The sequence below is a fragment of the Mesoplodon densirostris genome, chromosome 2 (genome assembly GCF_025265405.1).
Source record: "Mesoplodon densirostris isolate mMesDen1 chromosome 2, mMesDen1 primary haplotype, whole genome shotgun sequence".
NCBI lineage: Eukaryota > Metazoa > Chordata > Mammalia > Artiodactyla > Ziphiidae > Mesoplodon > Mesoplodon densirostris.
This window is the reverse complement of record NC_082662.1, coordinates 138799687-138823033: the sequence shown is the minus strand read 5'-3', so window position 1 is coordinate 138823033 and position 23347 is coordinate 138799687. Positions and strand designations below refer to the sequence as shown.

The 23347-nt window shown below is 40.6% G+C and overlaps 1 protein-coding gene across 1 annotated transcript in view; it reads left to right on the top strand.

The window, feature by feature from the left end:
* HSD11B1 (hydroxysteroid 11-beta dehydrogenase 1) overlaps nucleotides 1–23071 on the top strand; it is a 31490-nt gene extending 8419 nt beyond the window's left edge. Inside the window, exons 5-6 of the mRNA XM_060088411.1 lie at nucleotides 21101–21244; nucleotides 22854–23071. Coding sequence (XP_059944394.1) covers nucleotides 21101–21244; nucleotides 22854–23071 — 362 coding nt within the window. The remainder of the gene's footprint in view (nucleotides 1–21100; nucleotides 21245–22853) is intronic.
* The last annotated feature ends 276 nt before the right edge of the window (nucleotides 23072–23347 follow it).

Genomic DNA, 23347 nt, shown 5'->3' with positions numbered 1-23347 from the left:
GGATAGAAAGATTGTTAACTCAGCAGGGGAACTCAGTTTAAGGGGAACTTGGTTTCAGTTACTCTCAGTGTATTTTAAAAATTCTAAACAAGTATCTTGCACATAAATCTGTGGCCTGGTTGATGATTATTTCCTTGATAAATTCTTAGTACTAGATTTACTGGGTGAAATGATGGAACCAATTCTAAGGTTGGTACATATTTCCGAATTGCTTTATATAAAATAAAAACTAAAGGCCCTGACTTTTTAAATATATAAAAAGAAAAACCAGTTTAAATGAATATGAACATCATGTCCCATTCCCACCCTGAGTATACATATGAGTGTTCATCTCACACCTGCTTTGCAGAGTTAACAAAGTTTTCAGCCATTGACAATTTTGTAAGTAAAGGAGAAAGGCGTTTAGTGGTTATAATTTGAATTTCTTTGTTTACTTATGAAATGGAATGTGAGGTCCCTGTCCCCTTGAGAGCAGTAGTGATCTCGGGTGGCCTCATCCTGCAGCAGCTTGAAGCAGGGTTTTGGCTCCCGGCCAGTGATTGAGGTTGGGTCTCGGTGGTGAGAGCACTGATTCCTAGCCCCTAGACCCGTGATCAGTGACAAGGCCCTGGCCCTACAGCTCTGCAGAAAAAGAATTCCCACAAAGACAGAAAGTAGTGAAACAAGTAAAGTGTTTATTAAGAGGAAAAAAGAGTACGTGTGGATAGACACACGGGCAGGCTCAGAGAGAGAGTCGCGCCCTCGTGGCAGTTTGAATCACTTTTATGGTGCATTTCTTCCAAGTTTCCTTTGGCCAGTCATTCTGATTTGCCTGGTTCAAAGTCCGTATTTGGTATAGCTCAGGATTTTCCCATGTGTGCACACACATCTCTTAGCTAAGATGGATTCTACTGAAGAGGCCTATGGGTAGTGAGCATTAGTTGGCATCACTCCCTTTTTGACCTCCAAGGAGCCTTTCTGCACATGTGTAGTCAGGGAGGTCTTCTGACTTCGAGAATGAGGAATATGTGGTCTCATCTTCTATCTGGGCAGGTGCCAGTCTCCTCTCTCAATTGCCCTGTTATTCCCGTTTCGGAGTATTTGCCCACAAGGAACGAACTCAAACCGTTTGCCCTGGGGGCTCATCTCTCTCTTCCCTTAGTAGTATTCTATTTTTGGTTATACTTATTTCCTTATTTCCTACAACAGCACCTGGCACATGGTGGATATTTCATAAAAGTCAGGTAATTAATGAATGAATGAATTTTCATGTGTTTATAGGTTATTTATATTTTCTATTCTGTGAGTTGTTTTTCTATGTTCTTGCCCATTGAGATGTTAGCAAAATTTTTCTAACAGTATGTACAGCAAATCAATGTCATATGCAGCTTCTTGTCGCAAACTTTGACAAAGGTATATCATTGAGACACAGCTAAATATAAAGTTAATAAAGTGAAAAGTGAATTTGACATGGTGTGACTATATAGCTTTAGATGGTTGAGCTTGACCCAAGGAAGATTCCTCTTGAAATAAGCATTGATTTCAATGAGGAGAAATCCACTTAAGCTACTTCAAAATGAGGACAGGGGATTTCCCCGGTGGTCCAGTGGTTAAGACTCCACGCTTCCACTGCAGGAGGTGTGGGTTCAATCCCTGGTTGGGGAACTAAGATCCCACATGCTGCACAGCACAGCCAAAAAATAAAAATAATAATAATAAACATTAAAAAATAAAACCATCTAAAAATTTTTTAAATCTTTAAATAAAATGAGGACAGGTTGGGGAGAGAGAGCATCACTTTACACCTGAGAAATGTATTCTACAGATAAACTTGCACAAATGTTCCCCAAATACGTTCATTCATTTATTCAAAAGATATGATGGAGGGTCCACTCTGAGCCAGGCACAGTTCCAGATGCCGACGCTATGACAAGGCAAGCCCTTGTCACCTTGGAGCCCACATTCCAGTGCAAACCGATTGCCACTGAATTGTTCGTGGTCATAAAAACACTAAAAACAACGTACATATCCACCACTAGGGACAGGTTTCTAAATGGTGAAATACTACATAAATTTTTATGCATACTGACTATAAAAATCATAAGTTCAAGGAAAAATAATTTAGAGAACAGTATATATAGTATGAGCTCAACTGTGTCTAAAGAAAGGGTCTTTTACCTTTCATTTTATACACTTTGGAACTACTTATTGTACAACAAGCTTGGTATGAATTTTGTTAGAATAACTTTGTTAAAGAAAAGTAAGGGATCAGGTTCTTTATGGTAACCAAAAGCAAAATATTTCACCTCTCAGGATGACTGACTTCAGGACGACAGAGATTGTACTCCATCTCACAAGTAAACAAATAAATTCAAATGACTGAAACTACTAAAACACCAAATTCAAACTATTAAATACCATGGAGCGGGTGGAGGCATTGTTTTTTCTTGTTTGGTTTGGTCTTTTGTTTGCCTACAACATTGTAAATTGTTGCAAACTTTGTTAACTCCACAAAGTAGGTGTGAGATGGTGGGAAAGGGTATAGTTCTTTTATTCATTTTAACTGGTTTCACTATTGATTTTTAAAAGTCTAGTTCTTCATTTTTCATCTCACCTAAAGCAATCTAGCAATATGCATTCTATATGTAGAATATGAATATTCTATATTCAATATGTAGCCTTATGTGTTCCCATCATTTTGTTACTGAACTCAGGTTCGGCTGCTCACCACTCAAAAGCCAGTAATTCAAGAGGCAAGTGTCAGTAGAAAGGAAAGTTACTTTAATCAGAAAAACCAGCAATCTAGGGAGAAGGTGGACTCATGTCCGGAGACCAACTCCAAAGAATCTGCTCAGCCATGACAGTTTTTAAAGGGAAAAAGAGGGGGAAGAATCCCAGTGAATCATCGAGGCAGGAGGTTGGCTTCTGCATCATTCTCCATTGCGTGCATGCAGGCTGGCTGACTCTTCAGATGTTATCTTGCCCTCATGATCTGCCTGCAGGATTGCTAAAGGGGTTATTGGGGGTAGAGAGCTAGTCACCCTTTAAGCACTTAATTCTCCATTCTTTTTTTTTTTTTTTTTTTTGGCGGTATGCAGGCCTCTCACTGTTGTGGCCTCTCCCATTGCGGAGCACAGGCTCCGGACGCACAGGCTCAGCGGCCATGGCTCACGGGCCCAGGCGCTCCGCGGCATGTGGGATCTTCCCGGACCGGGGCACGAACCCGTGTCCCCTACATCGGCAGGTGGACTCTCAACCACTGCACCACCAGGGAAGCCCAATTCTCCATTCTTAATTCTTTTAATCTAGGAAAAGAATCAACAGCTTAGGCAAGGCATGGTGTGCATTCAGGAGCACATAAGTCAGAAGTTAGTTTAAATTGTCTAGTGATCTCATGCTTATAATTAGGTTCTTTCAAGGTTAGAGGGGAACAGAAATGGGCAAACAGGAAAGAGGCAAAAGAGCTACTTTCAATTACCCACTGTCCAACGTCATTCCATTTCTATGGGATTAAGAGCAAAGGTCCATCTTCTGTAACTTCTTCATGCTCACATAGGGTGCCGTATTTTCAGAGTTGAAGATGTCAGCCTGGGTCTGTAGCATCTCTTTGCTGACAATTTTAATTGCCCACTTACAAATACAGGCAGAGCAAGCTATAATTATTTTGATGACCACAAAGATATAGGTCATTATGAACAATAATGTTAATCCCATTCTCTTGAGGCCAGTTCTTGGAATTGTATTAGTCATAGATTTAGTACTGAGCAAGATGGAGCAGCATATGTCATGTTCTCTGGTGGCAGTTATAGTATCTGAAAAACAGCCCAGGAATGTGCATCAGACACTGAGTCTGTGACTCTATTGTCCTAATCTTTGACTTCTTGAGCCTGCTCTTTTGTGACTGTAGGAGGCCTGGGAGACTTCAGGTTTCCTACAAACAAGAGGCAGGGGACATAGAGGGGCTCTTGTACATGGGGTAGTGTGGAGTCTGCAGGGTTCTTCTTGGTTCCAACTTTACCCAGCAAATATAATGTTAAGAATCTGTCAAGGAATAATCATCAATCCGGTCATAGATATATGCACAAAAACATTTGTTGTAGGATTCTTTTCAATGTGTCTATGCACCTACAAGCAAAGCTACCAATGCTGAAAATAGGCAATGGACATGTGCCTGAAGTCAGATTCCGATTAATGTATGGCAGAGTTGAGTTGATTATATGGGTTTTAAATTATTTAACATTTTTCCATGAAGTTGTCTGGTTCAGGAACTTCCATGTAATAAGTGTATATAATAAATCCTTTACTTATAGCATTAGAAAATTAGTCTTTCCCTGTACTCACTAAATAATTAAATGTGAACAATATTTAAAGAATATTATTTGAAGGGCTGCCAAATTACTGGCCCACACTGGGCACACATCTGTCTCAGTCCATCCCTGGGGAGACAACTGGCCTTGGGGGAACTGCAGCTGGGATATCCCAGAGGTAACATGGTCAGGTTATACCAGCCTCCCTCAGCACATCTGCTCCTCTTCCTTCTCTCCCTATTATGCTCTGCTTCATTTGGGATGGAGTTCAATCTGGCTGTTACAGTCCTTTCTCAGCATGACAGTTCTCAGTGCACTCTTGACGTCAACCCCATTGCCAACATTCTTGGTCTCTCAATTTTCCAACTCTAAACTTCCCCCCAAAGAAGGGGTGTCTAACTGGCTTAGCTGAATTTTATAAGTCAACCCCCCAAATTATTTATGAAGACCAGCCTAGAGAGGTACAGTCATTGACTCAGGTCTCATCAGCAAAGCCATGCTGAGGGAAGGCAGAGTTAGGCTAGAAGCAAGGTAGGCAGTGGCAGACATGTCTGAGTTGCTTGCATAGCCTTTGGATAATCTGGCATGGGGTGCCAGAACTAAGAGAGGCAAAGAGGGTATGTGCAAGGGGGCTGCAATTGGGCAGCCCAATGTGGAGTGAAGAGGGCATCTGTGTAGCCTGGCATGGGGGTGTCAGAGCCCAGGTACACTGGAGAGGGCATCCATGTAGAGGGCACAGAAGCAACGGAAGAATACTCACATACAGGATCATTAATCAAATAAGTAGTATATATTGAGGATAACAGAAGCTAGGTTCTCACTTTTGGAGTTATAAATATGAAAATAAGAAAATTAGAATGAATCCAGTGATGTTTAATTGGAATTGGAGGTGTTGGTGTGAATCAATAGTTTTTAATATACATGGATAGATAGGGAAATATAGGTATATGTGTCTATATATGAGTGCATATATTCCCTAGCTCTATCATCTGAGAGGCCCTGGAAGCACACTTAGCACCCAGATCTTAGTTTCTAAATATCATTCTCCACTAAAAGAAACCAAGACTTTCTGGAGAAAAGGTTGATTCCAGGACAATGGCCAGAAGGATGAACCTGAAAATCTCGTTGTGGCTGTAAGTAAAGAACTGCTCAAAGAAAAACAGGGACACGTTACTAGAACACAGAAACTTCTCATGGGCTCTCACTAGCCAAATCTGGGACCACTGGGACATTCAAATAAACAGTAAAGATAATAACAGATTATAAACCATTACATACAATAAGAATTCAAAGTGATATAAATAAATACATGAATAAATAAATGGGGAGAGAAGAAGCTTTTCCCATACAATAAAAAGCCAAGTGATAAATATAGATGGAATAATGAAATTAGTAAAATCACCATTTGGCAACTATCATAGTAATAATTTATCCAGGAAGCATAAATCGATGCTAAACCTAGTGGGTAAAAGTTTAATAAGAAACATAGTATTTACATAGTCTCAAAGTACAACCCTACCCAAAAACAAAAAAACAACCTGATTGAAAAATGGGCAAAGGACTTGAATAGGCACTTCTCCAGAGAAGACATACAAATGGCCAACAGGTATATGAAAAATGCTCAACGTCACTAATTATCAGAGAAATGCAAATTGAAACCACAAGAAGATATCACCTCACAACTGTTAGGATGGCCTATATCAAAAACAAAAACAAAAAATAACTGTTGACAAGGATGTGAAGAAATTGGAACCCTTGTACACTGTTGGTGGGAATGTAGAATGGTGTAGCTGCTGTGGAAAATAGATGGAGGTTCCTCCAAAAATTAAAAATAGAATTGCCATATGATCCAGAAATTCCACTCCTGGGTATATACTCAAAAGAATTGAAAGCAGAGTCTTTTCTTCATTTTTCCTTCCTTTTTTAAGTTGAAGTATAGTTACTTTACAATGTTATATTAGTTTCAGGTGTACAACACAGTGATTCAATATGTTTAGAAAGCAGAGTCTTGAAGAGATCTTTGTACTCTCACATTCATGGCAGCATTATTCACAATAGCTAAAACATGGAAGCAACCCAATTGTCCATCAACAGATAATAGATAAGCAAATTGAATGTGGTACATATATACAATTCAGCCTTAAAAAGAAAGGAATTTTTGATATATGCTACAACATGGATAAAGCCTGAGAACATTATTCTAAGTGAAGTAAGTCAGTCACAAAAAGACAAATACTGCATGATTAAACTTATATGAGATGGGCTTCCCTGGTGGCGCAGTGGTTGGGAGTCCGCCTGCTGATGCAGGGAGCATGGGTTCGTGCCCCGGTCCGGGAGGATCCCACATGCCGCGGAGTGGCTGGGCCCGTGAGCCATGGCCGCTGAGCCTGCGTGGCTGAAGCCTGTGCTCCGCAGTGGGAGAGGCCGCAGCAGTGAGAGGCCCGCGTACCGCAAAAAAAAATAAATAAATAGATAAAAAAAACTTATATGAGATACTGAGAGTAGTCAAGACCATAGACAGAAAGTAAAATGGTGGTTGCCAGAGACTCAGGGGATGGGGGAATGGGGAGTTATTGTTTAATAGGTACAGAGTTTCCATTTTGCAAGATGAAAAGAGCTCTGGAGATCAAAAGTGGTGATAGTTGCACAACATTGTGAATGAACTTAATGCCACTGAACTGTAGACTTAAAAATGGTTAAAATATTTTTTAAAAACCCAAAAAACAAAAAAAAAGCACCATCCTACAAAATACTTATTGATTACAGAAGAAAAAAAGAGTAATTTTACAGTGGAGAGACCTGACAGACACCACCTGAATCAAATGATCGAAGTTACTTAACATCGCCAGTAATGGAATAAACCGAAATCATGTATAATTTTAGGGGATACAGTGTGAAAAGAAGATAATTATTTGTATGATTTTGCCAAAAATATATGCCCCAATCAAATCATAGGAAACAGAGAAATCCAAACTGAGGGACATTCATCTGCAGTGAGCTGGTAAATGTTTACCAACTAGCTCTTTAGAAGGGGAACATTAAGAACTCTGCTTTGTAGCATTTCCATGGTGTAAATAATCTCTTGATAGCCATATCAAGATCAACCTGCTTGCAAAACTCATGAAAATTGCACAACCAGCTCTCATGATCCAGGATAAACCAACTCCAGTATAAAATGACTGGCATACTCTTCAACAGTGTCAAAGTCATGAAAGTCAAGGAAAGACTAGAGAATGTTCCAGCTTGAAGAAAGCTAAAGAGTCATGCACATATGCAACATGTGATCCTCGACTGAATCCTTTTCTATAAAGAGTATCATTGGGACATGTGACAAACTTGAATGGGGTCTTTGGACTAGATGAAATGGATACATCAATGTTGATGGAGTAGGTTGAATTGTGGCCTTCAGAAGATATGTCTACATCCAAACTCCCTGAACTTGTGTAGATGACCTTATTTGGAAAAAAGGCCTTTGAAGGTGTGATTAAGTTAAGGATCTTGCAATATATCATCCAAGATTATCTGGGTGGGCCCTAAAACCAGTGACAAGTGTCCTTATAAGAGACAGAAGAGAAGACAAAGACAGAAGGAAACAAGGAGAGGTCCATGTGAAGATAGAGGCAGAGTTTGTCGCTGTAAGGAATGCTGACAGCCATTAGAAGTTGGAAGAGGCAAAGGAAGATTCTCCCTCCTCTAGAGCCTTTGGAAAGAGTGCAGCCTTGCCAACACTTTGATTTCAGACTTCTGGTCTTCAGAACTGTGAGAAAATACATTTCTGTTGTCTTAAGTCATCCAGCTTATTGTAATGTATTACAGCAGTTCTAAGAAACTAATAAATTACTTTCTTCATTTGGATGGTTATGTAGGAGAATGTCCCTACGTGTAGGAAATGCATGCTAACATATTCAGGAGCAATGGGATATCAGGTCAGCAACTACCTAAATTATAGCAATTACTCTCAAATAGTTCAGGAAGAGGGGTGTGTCATTTGTACTATTCTTCCAACTCCTCCATAGATCTGAAATTATTTCAAAAGAAAAAAGAATCCCCATCTTAGGGCTCTATTGACTTGGAGGAAGTGAGGGTGGATTCTGTGGGGCTTTATCATGGGTTCCTCAGGGATCCCCTGAAAGAGACCCCCTTGGCATGAACAGTGGTCCCTCTAGCTCACTCCTTTAAGTGTCCTCCTCTGCTCCAGGGCTTCAATAAATCCAGCCTTCTTGACCCAGTCCACCCACCATCCCTGAGTAGGTGACCCCAAGCCAGTCCCCCTTCACACTTCCCAGGTCTCTGGGAAGACTGCTGTGTGTGGATATATTTGATCCCACAATGCACTCAGATTCACTCTCAAACTACAGCAGTTCCAGCCCTGCCTCTTGCCTTTAGACTTCCAGGTGTGTGTCAAATACCAATCCCCAAACTCCAGGGATACTTGTAAAGGTCTCCAAAAAATCCTCTTGAAGTCCCTCTCATGCTGATTAAGATGAAGGCAATGCAAATGCCTCCCCTGACCGTTGGTGGATGAACCTGACCCTTAGTGGATGAACTGACCTCTGGTGGATGAACACATAGGACACTGACAACTCTCCTCTCTCCAAATACAGCTATTTAGGCTGCATGTGGGAGATGTGGTGATGCTGGTGGAACTGGTTTTGGTCCACCCTTCAACTATGGGTGTTCTTAAAATCTATTCTTTTATTCTTGCCTTGGGAGATGCGCTAAGGATCTAAGGAAGAGCTACATTTCCCAGGTCCTGTACCTGAACAGAAATGCTCTTGCCAAAGTTGCCTTGTGAAATTTTACAGGTTTTATCTCATCTCTGAAGGATTTTGTGCTGATTCTACACCATACACTCCCTTGTCTTCAGCCAAAATCCTTCCCTGGGTTTCCTCTAGCTGCTCTGACTGCCTGTCTCAGTTCTCTCTTGTTGGTTTCCTCAGGATTCTTTCCATTGTAAGCCCTTGTGTCTCTTTTCCCCCCAGATATACTCTCCCTGGACAATCCCATCCATTCCCATTATTTCAATTATTATTGGATAATTGTGGGTTGTCTCAATACCTATGACTACACCTCAGTTTACCAAAGCTTGGAGGAAAGAGATGGATTTATCTTTAGCACCCAACTCAACCCAAACAACTAAAGAGTTTAGACCATGAGGGTCCTAGCTGAGAAAAAATATTCTAGGAAGAGCTAGAAAAAAATGGGCAGGACCCAGCCTTTGAGGCCTGATGAACCTCAAGCTGGGGCTTGCTCAATAGAGGATGTGGCACATTTTCCTGGGGTCACTCTGAAAGTCTAAGGGCGTGCAGGAATGAAGCTTTGCAATCCTGTGCACTTTCTTCCGAGTTCTCAATTAAAGTAGTTTAAAATCTGCCTTTGAAATGGAAATAATTTCAAAATCTCAGCAAAGCAGTTGGGGATGGAGGGTGTGGAGTGGATGAACAAAAGCACCGAGACCTGCTTTTGACCTCTGCTCAGCTAACAAGCTCCAGCGCACAGCTGATCTGCCAGCTCTCTGGCTCTTGCTGTTTCTACAGTGACTAACTCCCTGCATTTCTGGGACAGAGCTAATTGCAATCTGTCCCATCTATCACCAAGTCTGCACTCTTACTTGTCAGATTCCATGTCCCATATTTTGCTTCAGAAAATATGATCGCCATAGCTCTTGTTCTTTGTGGTCTAAAACTTCCCAGAAGATAAACCTCACTGCGGGCTCCATTCTCCCTATGTAAACCAAAACTTAACCCTGAGCAAAAGCACTCAGGCTTCTAATCCCTTCACTTTCATGACTGAGTCATGCATATTAGAACAGTTTATTCATTTATTTGTTTGTTTGTTTTATTTATTCATTCATTCATTTATTCATTTGATTTAATTAGGTTCATATTCTGGCATATTTTTTATGAGCAGTGGTTGAACGGTGGATCTTGTAAGGTGCAATCAGAAAGCAAACTTATTCTTTGTTCATACCTGTTCTATGGGTGAGTTCTTCCCTGAACCTGGATGTGATTGAGGGCAGATGGCAACACTCTAGGATAATAAAAGATCCTCCACAGCTGCCTCCAGTCTCAGGAAAGGTCTCACTTCAGTAATTAAAATGTCCATTCATTTGTAATTTAAGTAAAGCTTCTCCCCTCATCAAGCTTGAACCTGTTGTCATAGGAGACCTGGGATAGGAAAGAGACATGTGTTCAACTTTTCCTCCTGTTCCCCATCTCCCTACTCATCAGGCTCCCTCTAGTCTCTCCTATAAAAGGAAAGGGAGGATGCAGGGAAGAAAAGTTCAGGGTAGGAAAGATCTTCCTTGGCTCGTACCCAGCTATTACAGCATCAGTCTCCTCTGGACACAGTGCATGTTGAAAGCTCATGTTCTCTGGACTGGGAGGATGACCACACCTGACTCTTCCACTGGGTGCTTTCATGGGTTCTTTGGAGGTCCTTGCTGGGATATTGAGAGTTCTTCCTGTGAGCTGGGCAGCAGTTGCTTATGTTATTTCCCTCAGACTCTGAGAATACAGTGGGAGTACAGGCGAATACACTTATCACATAGGGATGTCCTTTTGGGCAGGACTGGAAATGACTCTAGGGGAGAAGGGATGAGCCCTGGGACAAGACCCGCAGGTTGGCAAGCAGAGTGTGGGCTGGATTTCAGGCCCCCCACAGGGAGAGTTCCCTTACATAGGACACAATTTGCACTAGCTCTGCAGTGGCCTTGCCCATAACCAGCACCTCTCAGGTTGGGTCAAACCCCAGCCCTTAGTGCCCCTCAAATTTCTGGGGACAAGTTTTCCATGAGGTGGATTAACCCCTTCTTCTTGGAAGCTCATTGAGACACTGTTCTTTTCCTCTCCCTAATGCCTGTCCTTTCCAACCTCTTCACCTTCGTCCCTTTTCATTCCCTTGGGATGGTTAAGGGTCTACGTGTTGCAAGCTAGATTTTATTTTTAGGGTTTTGGGGGGGTTTGTTTGTGTTACCACATCTTACATAAGGTGCACAGGTAGTCTGGAACCTCCCTTCAGAATATGGAGGCTTTTGCTGTTTACTATGTTCTCAGTCTTTGAACCTCAGCTGAAATTAGAGCAGGAAAAGTCATATTTTAACATCCTGTTACATATTATTTATTCCATTTTGACCAGGGCCCCTTAGCTCAAAGATCCTTTTTGAAAAATAAAAGTCTGTGTTTTTAGAGGGCTTTTGCCCTTTTCAGTTCTCTGAAACTTCGAAATATATTTTACCTAGAGCAGAATGCAAAGGTTTCCTCACACAAGCTAATTAGCATTATGTGGGGAGATGATTAAGAATAGTGCTGTGAAGAGAAAACAGACTTTAACGAAATGCACCAAGATTGTTTGGAATCGTGAGAACCTAGGAGGTTTTTTCCTCTTTCCTCTTTTTTCTATTTTTTGATATGTTTCAGCTTTCCTTTAGCCAGCCTAGACTGGTTTACAATCCTTTATCTGCAATTTCCAAAAATCCAAAAAGCTGTGTGGGGTAAAAGAAAAAAAAAAAAAACACTGAAAACCAAGGATTTTAAAAAAATAATTAATTCTATATGCAAGTAAATCCCCTACATATGAACCTTCAAGTTGCAAACTTTCAAAGATGCGAACATGCATTCGAATGTTATTTCACGTGTCTGGTGTACATTGCTACGTACATGCATCCTCTACAAGTGGTTGTGCTTTTGGGTACTTTACTGTACAGTACGGTTTATGTGCAACACGAGGAGCTTACTAATGAGGACCTGATGGTATTGAAGGTCCAGAAAAAGGACAAAGAGAGACAAGAGAAAGAGTAACTGAAGAACCAAAGAGATTCACGATGCAGGAAGTGGCAAGGGGATTTTCTTTATTTAAGGAGGCACTGTTAGTTTTGGAGGCACAGGACCCGAATGTAGAACGGTACATGAAGGTTGCAGCAGCCGTTCAGAATGCAATCCAGTGCCACCATGTCATCTATGACAAGAAAAAAAAGAGCTACTACCCAGACATCACTGGATCATTTTTTCAAGAGGGTAGATAGAATTGAATCCACCAAGGAGCCAGAACCTGTGCCATCAAAGTCATGCATGAGTGAAATGGCAGCTTGCCCTCCGTCTCCTGTTGCTGACGTTCCTTCAGCTCTACCATCTCCCACCTCCTCTCCCTCCTCCAGTCAGTAACTCTTCTTGCCTGTTCACTCAATGCCAGCCCTGTATGCCAGCTGTTGTATTGTACTACTGTACCTTTCAAGGTATTATACTGTAAGATTAAAAATGTTTTCTTTGTTTTTTTGTGTTTGTTTGTTTTTTATGTATTATTTGTGTGAAAAGTATTATAAACCTATAACAGTACAGTACTATATAGCCGATTGTGTTAGTTGGGTACATAGGCTAATTTTGCTGGACTTACGAACAAAGTGGGCTTAGGAACGCGCTCTCGGAACAGAACTCGTTTGTATGTAGGGGACTTACTGTAATTAATTTAACTTGAACTAAAGTGAGGCTACTTAAAGCCTTTATCTCTGTGTGAACTTTCAAATATCTTATTGCAGAAATAATAATGTGTTTGCTTACAGGATGCCTCCCCAGGCCCTACTGGGAGTGTTATGTAATACGCTGTATAAGCCTCACACCATCTTCTAAATTCCAAAAATAATTCCATAACACATCAGGCCCTAAAGGCTTTGGATAAGTGCTTATAAGCCTATACTTCTACAGAGGAGAAAATATAATAAACTTCGTTGTTATTTTTCTTGTTCCATTGGCTTTTCATTGTAACTAACTCATTCCCACCTCTAGTCTTTGTACAAACGGTTCCCCCACCAACCTGGCCCTTCCTGCACTTTCTTTCATCCAAACGGAGTTCAGAACTTACCTCCTGCAGGTGAAGTTTCCTGGTTAGTCCAATATGTTTCTTCACCTGAATATCCACTTTAGATTTGGGACAGATGTTTTCCCTGATCATACTAGTATGAGCTTTAAAGAGATCCAACAACTCATAATTTACTGACGGCTCATCCAATTATCTTTGTGAGAGACTTCAGCCCCTTCCAAAGACCTTCCCCCTCCATTTCTCCTGTAAGTTCCTAGATCAGGTTCAGTAAGCTTATGTCGCCATACCTTCCCTGCTCCCATATCCACCCTTAAAACCATCCTAGATATGGTTTATGACCCTCTTTCCTACTGAACCCTTCAGCACAGCCTCTACCCCAAAACATCAACTAGAAGACTCTGAAGAAGAGGTGGGTTCAAAACTGCATGTTCTTGACACATGGTGCTTATGGGAATTAAATATGAGAACTACTGGTCTAAAGGTTTGCAGATCAGTGGCAGGTCACAAAATTTAAGAAATGAAATATGGTTATAATGAATGTCAATGACAGCTGCAGCCTTCAGCTGAAAAACTGACAGTTCCTATAGGTAGTTAAGTTAAAGTGTACCTCATGCATAATTTTCATGATAAAGATGAAAAACTTTCAGTAGTCTGTTCAGTCTTGACCCTTGTCTAATAGTTCACTATTTTGTGTGTGTGTGTGTGTGTGTTAGTTTCAGGTGTACAGCAAAGTGATTCAATTATACATAATATACCTATTCTTTTTCAGATTCTTTTCCATTATAAGTTATTACAAAATATCAAGTATTGTTCCCTGTATTATAGTAGGTCTTTTTTGGTTATTTATTTTATATATAGTAGTGTGTATATGTTAATCCCAAACTCCTAATTTATCCCTCCCCACCTTTTCCCTTTGGTAACCATGAGTTTTCTATGTCTGTGTGTCTATTTCTGCTTTGTAAATTAGTTCATCTGCATTTTTTTTAGATTCCACATATAGACAATATCATATATTTACCTTTGTCTGACTTACTTCACTTAGTATGATAATCTCAAGGTCCCTGCATGTTGCTGCAAATCACGTTATTTCATTCTTTTTATGGCTGAGTAATATTTCATTATATGTATATATATTTCATATATATATATATATATATACACACACACACACACACACACACGTACTACGTCTTTATCCATTCATCTCTCGATGGACACTTAAGGTGATTCCATGTCTTGGCTATTGTAAATAGTGCTGCAATGAACATTGGCATGTGTGTATCTTTTCAACTTAGAGTTTTCTCTGGATATATGCCCAGGAGTAGGATTGTAGGATCACATGGTAACTCTATTTTTAGTTTTTATGGAACCTCCATACTGTTCTCCATAGTGGCTGTACCAATTTACATTTCCACCAATAGGGTAGGAGGGTTCCCTTTCCTCCACACCCTCTCCAACATTTATTATTTGTAGACTTTTTAATGATGGCCATTCTGACCAGTGTGAAGCGGTGCCTCATTGTAGTTTTGATTTGCATTTCTCTAATAATTAGCAATGTTGAGCATTTTTTCATGTGCCTGTTGGCCATCTCTATGTCAATTCAGTATTTCTCTTCACCATTTAAAACGTTTTTTGAAACCATACAGCTATCTGATGAATTTTTCAAAAACTCTTCTGCCATGGCTCCTTCCGTACCCCTCTCCTTTCTTCCTCTTTCCCTTCCTCTCTTTTCTCACCTTCCTCTCAGGAACAACAACAATGAAAAAAATCTGTCCCTTTTCTCCTGCCAAACAACTTAGAATCCTTTTTATTATTTTGAGCGTTACCTAAGTGGTAATCAAGAATAGAAAACGGAATACACTAAGCTCCATTAGTGGGACAAAAATCACTGCTATGAGAATGCAGACTATGGGTTCACATGGTCCCTTGCTTCTGCATTTTTCTTGCTACCTGGACATATATATTATGAAATGCCATAGTCAATATCTTTATCATCATCTAGAATGGTATAATGGGCTGAAGGGTGACCCACCCCCAAGCATATGTCCACCTGGAATCTGTGAATGTGAGTTTATATGGAAAAGGGTCTTTGCAGATGTAGTTAAGGATCTCAAGATGAGATCATCTCAGATTATCTAGGTGAGCCAACATTCAATGAAAAGTGTCTTAATAAGAAGAGCAGGACTTCCTTGGTGGCTCAGTGGTTAAGAATCTGCCTACCAATGCAGGGGACACGGGTTCGAGCCCTGGTCCAGGAAGATCCACATGCTGCAGAACAGTTAAACCCGAGTGCCACAACTACTGAGCCTGCACTCTAGAGCCTGCATGTCGCAACTACTGAGCCCACGTGCTACAACTACTGAAGCCCGCACACCTAGAGCCCATGCTCCACAACAAGAGAAGCCACCACAGTGAGAAGCCCGTGCACCCCAAAAAAAAGTAGCCCCTGCTCGCTGCAACAAGAGGAAGCCCATACACAGCAACAAAGACCCAACGCAGCCAAAAATAAATTCAAAAACACTTTTTAAAAAAAGAGCCACACATTTTACAAAAAGAGCTACAGACACACACAAAATTTTGAAGATGGGGGCAGAGACTGATGTATCTACGAGCCAAGGAGCACCAAAGATGAGGAGCAGACATTAGAAGCTTGGAGACAAGAAAGGTTTCTCCACTAAAGTCTTTAGAGGGAATGTGGCCCTGCTGATACTTTGGTTTGGGACGTCTAACCTCCAGAACTATGAGAGAATAAATTTCTCTGTCTCAGCCTCTAAGTTTGTGGAAATTTGTTATGGCAGCCCCAGGAAACTAATACAAAGTGACTAGGAGTAACTAGCCCCATCTTTTTACAGGTACCCTCATCTGTCAGCTTAAAAGTGAAAATATTGGGACTTCCCTGGTGTGCAGTGGTTAAGAATCTGCCTGCCAATGCAGGGGACATGGTTTCGAGCCCTGCTCCGGGAAGATCCCACATGCTGCAGAGCAACTAAGCCTGTGCACCACAACTACTGAGCCTGCACTCTAGAGCCCACGAGCCACAACTACTGAGCCCGTGTGCCACAACTACTGAAGCCTGCACGCCTAGAGCCCGTGCTCCGTAACAAGAGAAGCCACCACAATGAGAAGCCTGCACACTGCAACAAAAGTAGCCTCCGCTCGCCACAACTAGAGAAAGCCCACACACAGCAACAAAGACCCAACGCAGCCAAATAAATAGATTAAATAAGTAAAATTTTTTTAACTGAAAATATTTCTGCTTTTCATAAATTTTGCCTATTTGGGGCTTAGTTGTCGAGTAGAGAGAATCTTCACCCACTCAGGAATGGCTGGATTTGACACATGGCTCCTGAGAAACACTCATATAAAGAACGATGACTTATGTAGAGGAAATACCACCTTGTGCTTGAAAGTGTGGACCACTAGAGTCAAGTTTGAATGCTGATTTGAATCCTAGTTCTCCAACTCATTAACCATGAAACCTTAGGCAATTATTTAGCCTTTAGACTTTAAACTAGTATATAAGAGCTAAATATATGTTAGTAAATGTTAGCTCTTATTTAGCTCCAACTTTTATGATTATTTTGTTTGTCTGCTCCATGTGGCCGCTTATTTTGTCTGTCTGTTTACTTATCCTTTTCCATGACTGGAAATGGCTACCCCAGTCCCAATCTTACATGATGTTTTAGTTCAAAATCCACAGGGGCTAATTAGAACCCTGCTGTTGCTTATTTCAGTTTCTTGAGAGAGACACCATGATACATGTTCAAGCCATTGTGCATATTAACTACCACTGACCCGACCTTCTGTAGATGGAAAGACAAAATCTTTTTGAAGGGGATGTGTGTAGGAAGGCAATGGCAAGCATTTCTAGTACACTGAAGCTTTTTAAATCTCATATATTCAAACCTCTTTATTTCTTCCTTTATAGCATATGCTTTTGATTTCATTCTTTAAAAAGTATCTCTTGGGGTTTCCCTGGTGGCACAGTGGTTGAGAGTCCACCTGCCGATGCAGGGGACACGGGTTCGTGCCCCGGTCCGGGAAGATCCCACATGCCGCGGAGCAGCTAGGCCTGTGAGCCATGGCCGCTGAGCCTGCGCGTCCAGAGCCTGTGCCCCGCAATGTGAGAGGCCACAACAGTGAGAGGCCCTCGTACTGCAACTATCTCTTACCTTGAGGTTATATATTCACACATATTTTATTATTTTATTTTCCACATATATTCTCTAATATAATTTGAATTTATTTATTAGAATGGCATTTTTCTTTTCTCCAAATAGCTAGCTATTTGTTCCAACGTGATTTTTTGAACAGCTCATGCTTTTCTCACCAATTTGAAATACTAATACTACTAATAATAGCATTTACTAAGTGTCAGTTTGTGCTAACTCTATTACATGGATTACTTCAGCTTAGTAATATTGTTATCCACGTATTACAGCTAAGAAATGGCATACTTGGGATTTCACACCCAGGTCATCTAACTCGAGAACTCATAGTTTTGACAATTATGCTATTCTTATAAAAAACTTGGATCTATTTTTGACTTAAACAACAGGAAAATTATTGACATAACTGGAAGTCCAGATGCAGGGCAGGCAACTGACTTGGCTCAAGCTCAGTGTCCCCGTGACTCTCTTGGCTCTGCTCTCTTCCATGTGCAGCTTCATCCTCAGGCTGACAGTGAGATAGATGTAGCAATTTCAGCCCCCATATCCATACACGGAAATGTCCAACAGAAGAGAAATAGGATTTCTACTTTAAGAAACTCTCCCATAAGGACAAAGCACTTTCCCAGACACTCCAACAAGATTCCGCACGAGTCTCATTGGTCCAAACTGGGCCCCGTGCCCATTCCTGTAACAATCATGAGCAAGGAGGCTGGTATTAAATAAATCATACAAGCCACCCCTAGAGTTAGAGATGGTATCAGCTTTCCTTTGGCACATGGGCTACATAAAAGTGAAGGAGACTCTCAACATGGATTAGGTGAAGCTCTCTGACAGAAAACCTAAAATAACAGTGGATGTAATAAGTTAAAAGGCAAATCAAGTCTGGAGGTAAGCAGTATAGGGCTAGGATGGCAGCTCCATGGTCACCCAGGTTCCTTCCTTTTCTCTAAATGCTCTGCCATTCTCAACATATGGCTTCTACTTCAAGGTCCATGATAGTTCTGGGGTCAACCTTCAGGAACCAAGAAGGAGGAAGGATTGAGAAGGGAGAGACTGATATCTTCCTTTAAGGACATATCCCAGAAATCACATGACACACCTTTGTGTACAACTTATTGGATGGCACTTAGTCATTTGGCACAATCTGGCTGAAAGAAGCTGAGAAATGTGGACTTTATTCCAGATAACTGAGCCCAGCTACAAATCCAGGATTCTACTGCTAAGGAAGAGGGACAGAAGATATTTGGAGAGAATACTGCAGTCTCTGCAACAGGTGGAAACATGAATTCAGTTGAGGTTCTGATACAGAGGAAGAAAAGGGAACTGATTTCTTGTTAAACAACAACAATGTATCTTGATGCCCTGCTTGGGTCTTTGGTCCAGCCTTAGACTAGTCAGTAACCCAGGGTATCAGAAACTCTGATTGGACATCCTGTGTTACACACCCCTTCCTGGAACTTGACTGCAGAGTTATCTCAAGCCAAAACTCATGATTGAGGATTGAGGATGGAGTGTTTCCCTACAGAGATTTGTTTGTATTTTTTGAATTTTTAAGAGTTCTTTATATACTAAAGATTGATGATATTAAGCTTTTGTCTGACTGATATGTTGAAAATGATTTTCTAGTTTATCATTTACCCTTTACCTTTATAGTGAAATTATTATAGCTATCATTTTGACATATAGAAATTTTACATTTTGTATAATAAAATATTCTTTGCCTTTACATTTTTTTTTACTTTTATGTTGGAATGATTTTTCATAAACAAGAATCTGGTAAGTGTTTGCCTATATTATCCTCTTTCTATGGTTGAATGTTTTAATCAGTCAGGAGATTCATTCTGCTGCACATGTAACAAAAACTGCACTTAAAATGGCTTAACACTAAATGGGGTTTCCTTTTCTCAGGTAATAAGTTCAGGGCTGGTTTGATGGACTTACTATATCTTCAAGAATCTAAGCTCATTCCACATTTTTGTTCTAGAACCCTTAATTATATAATTAATATACAGCTTTTCCTCAAGTTCGTAAATGACTACTGCAATTTTAGGCATCACATCTGTAGTCTACTTAGAAATAAAGTGAAAGGGCAAAATGTAAAAGCTGCATGTCACCTGAATCCATCTATTTTATCAGGCAATCAATATCTTTCCTGGAGACCCCAACTGCTAGATTTCTCATTGGCCAGGTTTAGATCACATGACTACCCAAAAGAGCAAGGGAACCTTGAAGAAGTAAATATTTTTATCTGAATACATTGCTATCCTGAACAAAATTAGATTCTTTTATTAAAGAAAGGGAAATGGATATTGGGTAGACAACACCATCTGTATAATTTTCCATGTATCATTTTCTGATATATGACATAAAGTAAGGAGCTAACAATTTTTTCCAATTAGTTAACCAACTTTCCCAGCATCTTTACTGAATAAATCATTCTTCCTTCATTGATCTGGAATGAAACTTCATTATATTTTAAAAACTCACAGAGGTTCCAATTCCAATAATGGCAGGGTAATACATAATAGACCAATCTTCTCCAGATAACAAACTTGGACAAAATACAGAAAACAACCATTGAAAGCACTGAAGAGAAGAATCAAAAGAAGAAACTGGAGAGTTGTTGGCACTTGAAAGAGGGAAATGACACTAGATGAGTTTCCCAATTTTGTAGCTTGTGCTCAAGGGCAGACCCCAATCAGTGTCATTTTTAGGATTGAAATCTGCCATCTTACTACCTTGTAAAAGCAGAAAGAAGAGTTTGGGGTTTCTGTAACAGCTGGAAAGTGAAGGGAGACATCCCAGAAAGGAAAGAGCCACGGTGCAAGAGCACCAAATTCTGTATGTAAACACCCTTCTCAAATCTCTATTTGTCCCCTGAAATACTCACAGGGCAGTGTAGATACCAAGAAGCCCAGTTAAGATTCAAATAATTAAACAGAGATTTCATCTGGTACCTACTGTAAGAGACACAGAGTTTCAGCCGAGTTAACTGCCCACCAAAAAATAAAAAATAAAAATGAATACTCTTTGGAGGAATATGACAGAATCCAGAGACTCTTACAATATCAAGGATACAATGAAAAATTACTGCACATCCAAGAATAGGAATATGTGACTCATACTCAGGAGGGAAAGGCAATCAATGGATATCAGTCCTAAAATGACCCAGATTTTAGAATTAGCAGACAAGAATTTTAAAGTAGCTGTTATAATAATGCTGAGCAAAGAGTCTAAGGTCTCAGGACACCACTACTCTCTCCTCTTGGAAAGGGTATAATGAATAGGTTATGCTATCAGGCATATGTCCACATATCCTCCAAAAAACTGAGTGAGAATTAACCAGGCTGATGAAAGTAAGAAAAGTGATATGGAGTAGAAAACAAAGACAGGAGTTTTCATTCCCCTTGCATAGAAAGTAAATCAGTGATAGGTTTCTGTGTAGACAGCCCTTGCCAAACCCTTCCAGTGCTCTTGGGTCAGAGGTGGAAAAGTTAGCAGCTGTGGAATTACATGGCTCTTTCATAATCCACTTATTTACCATCTTTACTAAAAATCTAACTAACCCCTCTTCAATAAAGGCTTTCCTGCAGCCCACTCCACACTGCATCCCAGTCTCATCAAAGAGAGTTTCTTTGATACCTTAATGTTTTTGTCTTTCAGAAATTCAACACAGCATAATAATCTCTTTGGGGAGTAGAGAGAAACTAAGACTCAAAGGGTAAAAGGACTTCACAGGGGTTACAAAGCCTGCTACTGATAAAACACAGATCAGCTCTGTCAGAGTTGAAATAGGTCCCCGTGTTAACCCATCTCTATATCATTTAGGGAAAATAGCTAATCCACTTATTGCTGCCTATTCTGCAAGCAAGTTTGCTCTGGATGGGTTCTTCTCCTCTCTCAGGGTGGAATATGCAGTGACCAATGTCAATGTGTCGATCACCCTCTGTATCCTTGGCCTCATAGACACAGGTAAGGTCAAGAGATTGGAATAAATGGCCTGTAGATGGATTGTCTTTCTTACCATTGTGGGTAAAGAGGGTGCTGAACTCCCTGATATCGTCATGTGTCATGCACTGAAAACCAGTGACAGCGCTAGTCTCCCTTTAATGAGGGGGCTCCACTGTCATTAGTGGAGCCTCTGACTGCTCTTTGACCCTTCTTTCCATTCTGACCACCAAGTGTGCTGAGTGACACCACACTCATCATATGACCCTATTCTGAACACCTTATGTCCTCATGACAACTCAGTGGCCATTATTTTCCTATGTGAGACTTACCAAATGTGAGTTTGTTTTCCTTAATAATATACCAGTAATAAGACCTAGATATCATGAACCCTTTGATATGATGCACTGAGAAGGACACAGTATCATTTGGGGGGTATTCTTACCAAAAATTCATAACCTCATTCTAATTATAAGAACAGTGGACAAACCCAAATTGAGGGGCATTACACAAATCAATTGAACAGTACTCTTCAACAGCATCAGGGCCATGAGAGACAAGGAAAGACTGAGGAACTGTCAGAGATAAGAGGGAACATAAGAAGAAATTACTACTAAGTGAAATCCTGGATAAGATCCTGGACTATATAAAGGATATTAGTGAAAAAATAAAGCCTGCAGTTTAATTAGTAAGGTTGTTCCAATTCTATCATATCTATTGTTGATAATCGTACAATGGTTATGTTGTTGTGATTGAAGGATATAAGGAAAAACTTTGCACCATTTTTACGACTTTTCTGTAAGTCCAAATGCAAGGTTATCTAAAACATGTGGCAAGTATGATAAGGAAACTTTATTTAAGGGACTTCCCTGCAGTCCAGTGGTTAAGACTCCACATGTCCACTGCATGGGGCGCGGGTTCTGTCCCTGGCTGCGGAACAAAGATCCCGCATGCCACGCAGCCAAATAAATAAATAAAAATTAAAAATTTTTTTAAAAGAAAACTTTATTTAAGAGTCACTGAGTAAATTGAGTAGTAGTTACAGAATGAGAGAGAGAGAGAAAGACAAAGAAACACAGTGAAACAAGGATGGAGAGAGAGAGAGAAGCTGGGCAAGAAGGACACAAATACCTGGAGGAAGAGAGCAGGTAACAATAGTTTCCTTCTAAGTGAAAGTGCTTGGTGTTGACAAGGGAGCAAAGGTCTGGATTCTCGTCCATCATTTCCTTTTACAAATCAGTAGTCGTTATCATACCTCACTCTGGTTTTGCCCACTGACACTTCCCATCACATGACCTCTATCCTCATTCTGCTCCCCCATATTACTCCCTCACTCGAGCCAAAACACCCAAGAGAGGAGCATGGTTCAAATCTCCCAACAAGTAACCTCCAGCTGCCTCCACAAATCTTCATCCATTTAGACGAGGCCCATATGAACACTAAGCCTCTCTTTGCCCAATAGGCCCTAAACATACCCAGTCTTCTCCACATATTCCTGCCAGGGCCCGTGGACCTTGCCGAGCAAGCACTGGCCAACAGCCCCTAAAAGCTAAGCTGTTGGTGTCTGCAGGCCTTCTATTGTGTAGACTGTACTAGTCTTAGATAACCCCACTCTTCTCTTCTTGTTCTACAGAAACAGCCATGACAGGAACTGCTGGGATATACCATGCAGAAGCATCTCCAAAGGAAGAATGTGCCCTGGAGATTATCAAAGGGGGAGCTCTGCGCCAAAAGGAAGTGTATTATGACAGTTCGGTCTTGACTCCTTTCCTGCTGGGAAATCCAGGGAGGAAGATCATGGAATTTCTCTCCTTACGAAATTATAATATGGAAATATTTATAAACAACTAGGCACTTCCTTAGGGCTAGGCATGATAAGGGGGCTTGGAACAATTCTGCCTGATATTTACATGAGCTCCATCATGAAGGTATCTCCCCAGAGAGATATGGGTGTTCCCAGGGGGTTGCAAGTCACATATCACATCTCAAAATTTAAAGAAGTTCCTCTAACACTTATACAGTAGAAAGTGTACGAATGTCATGAACCAGCAATTGTGAAACTGATAGTAACAACAGATATAATTACAAGATAGTTATATCAAATTGATCTCATATGTAATAATGTTA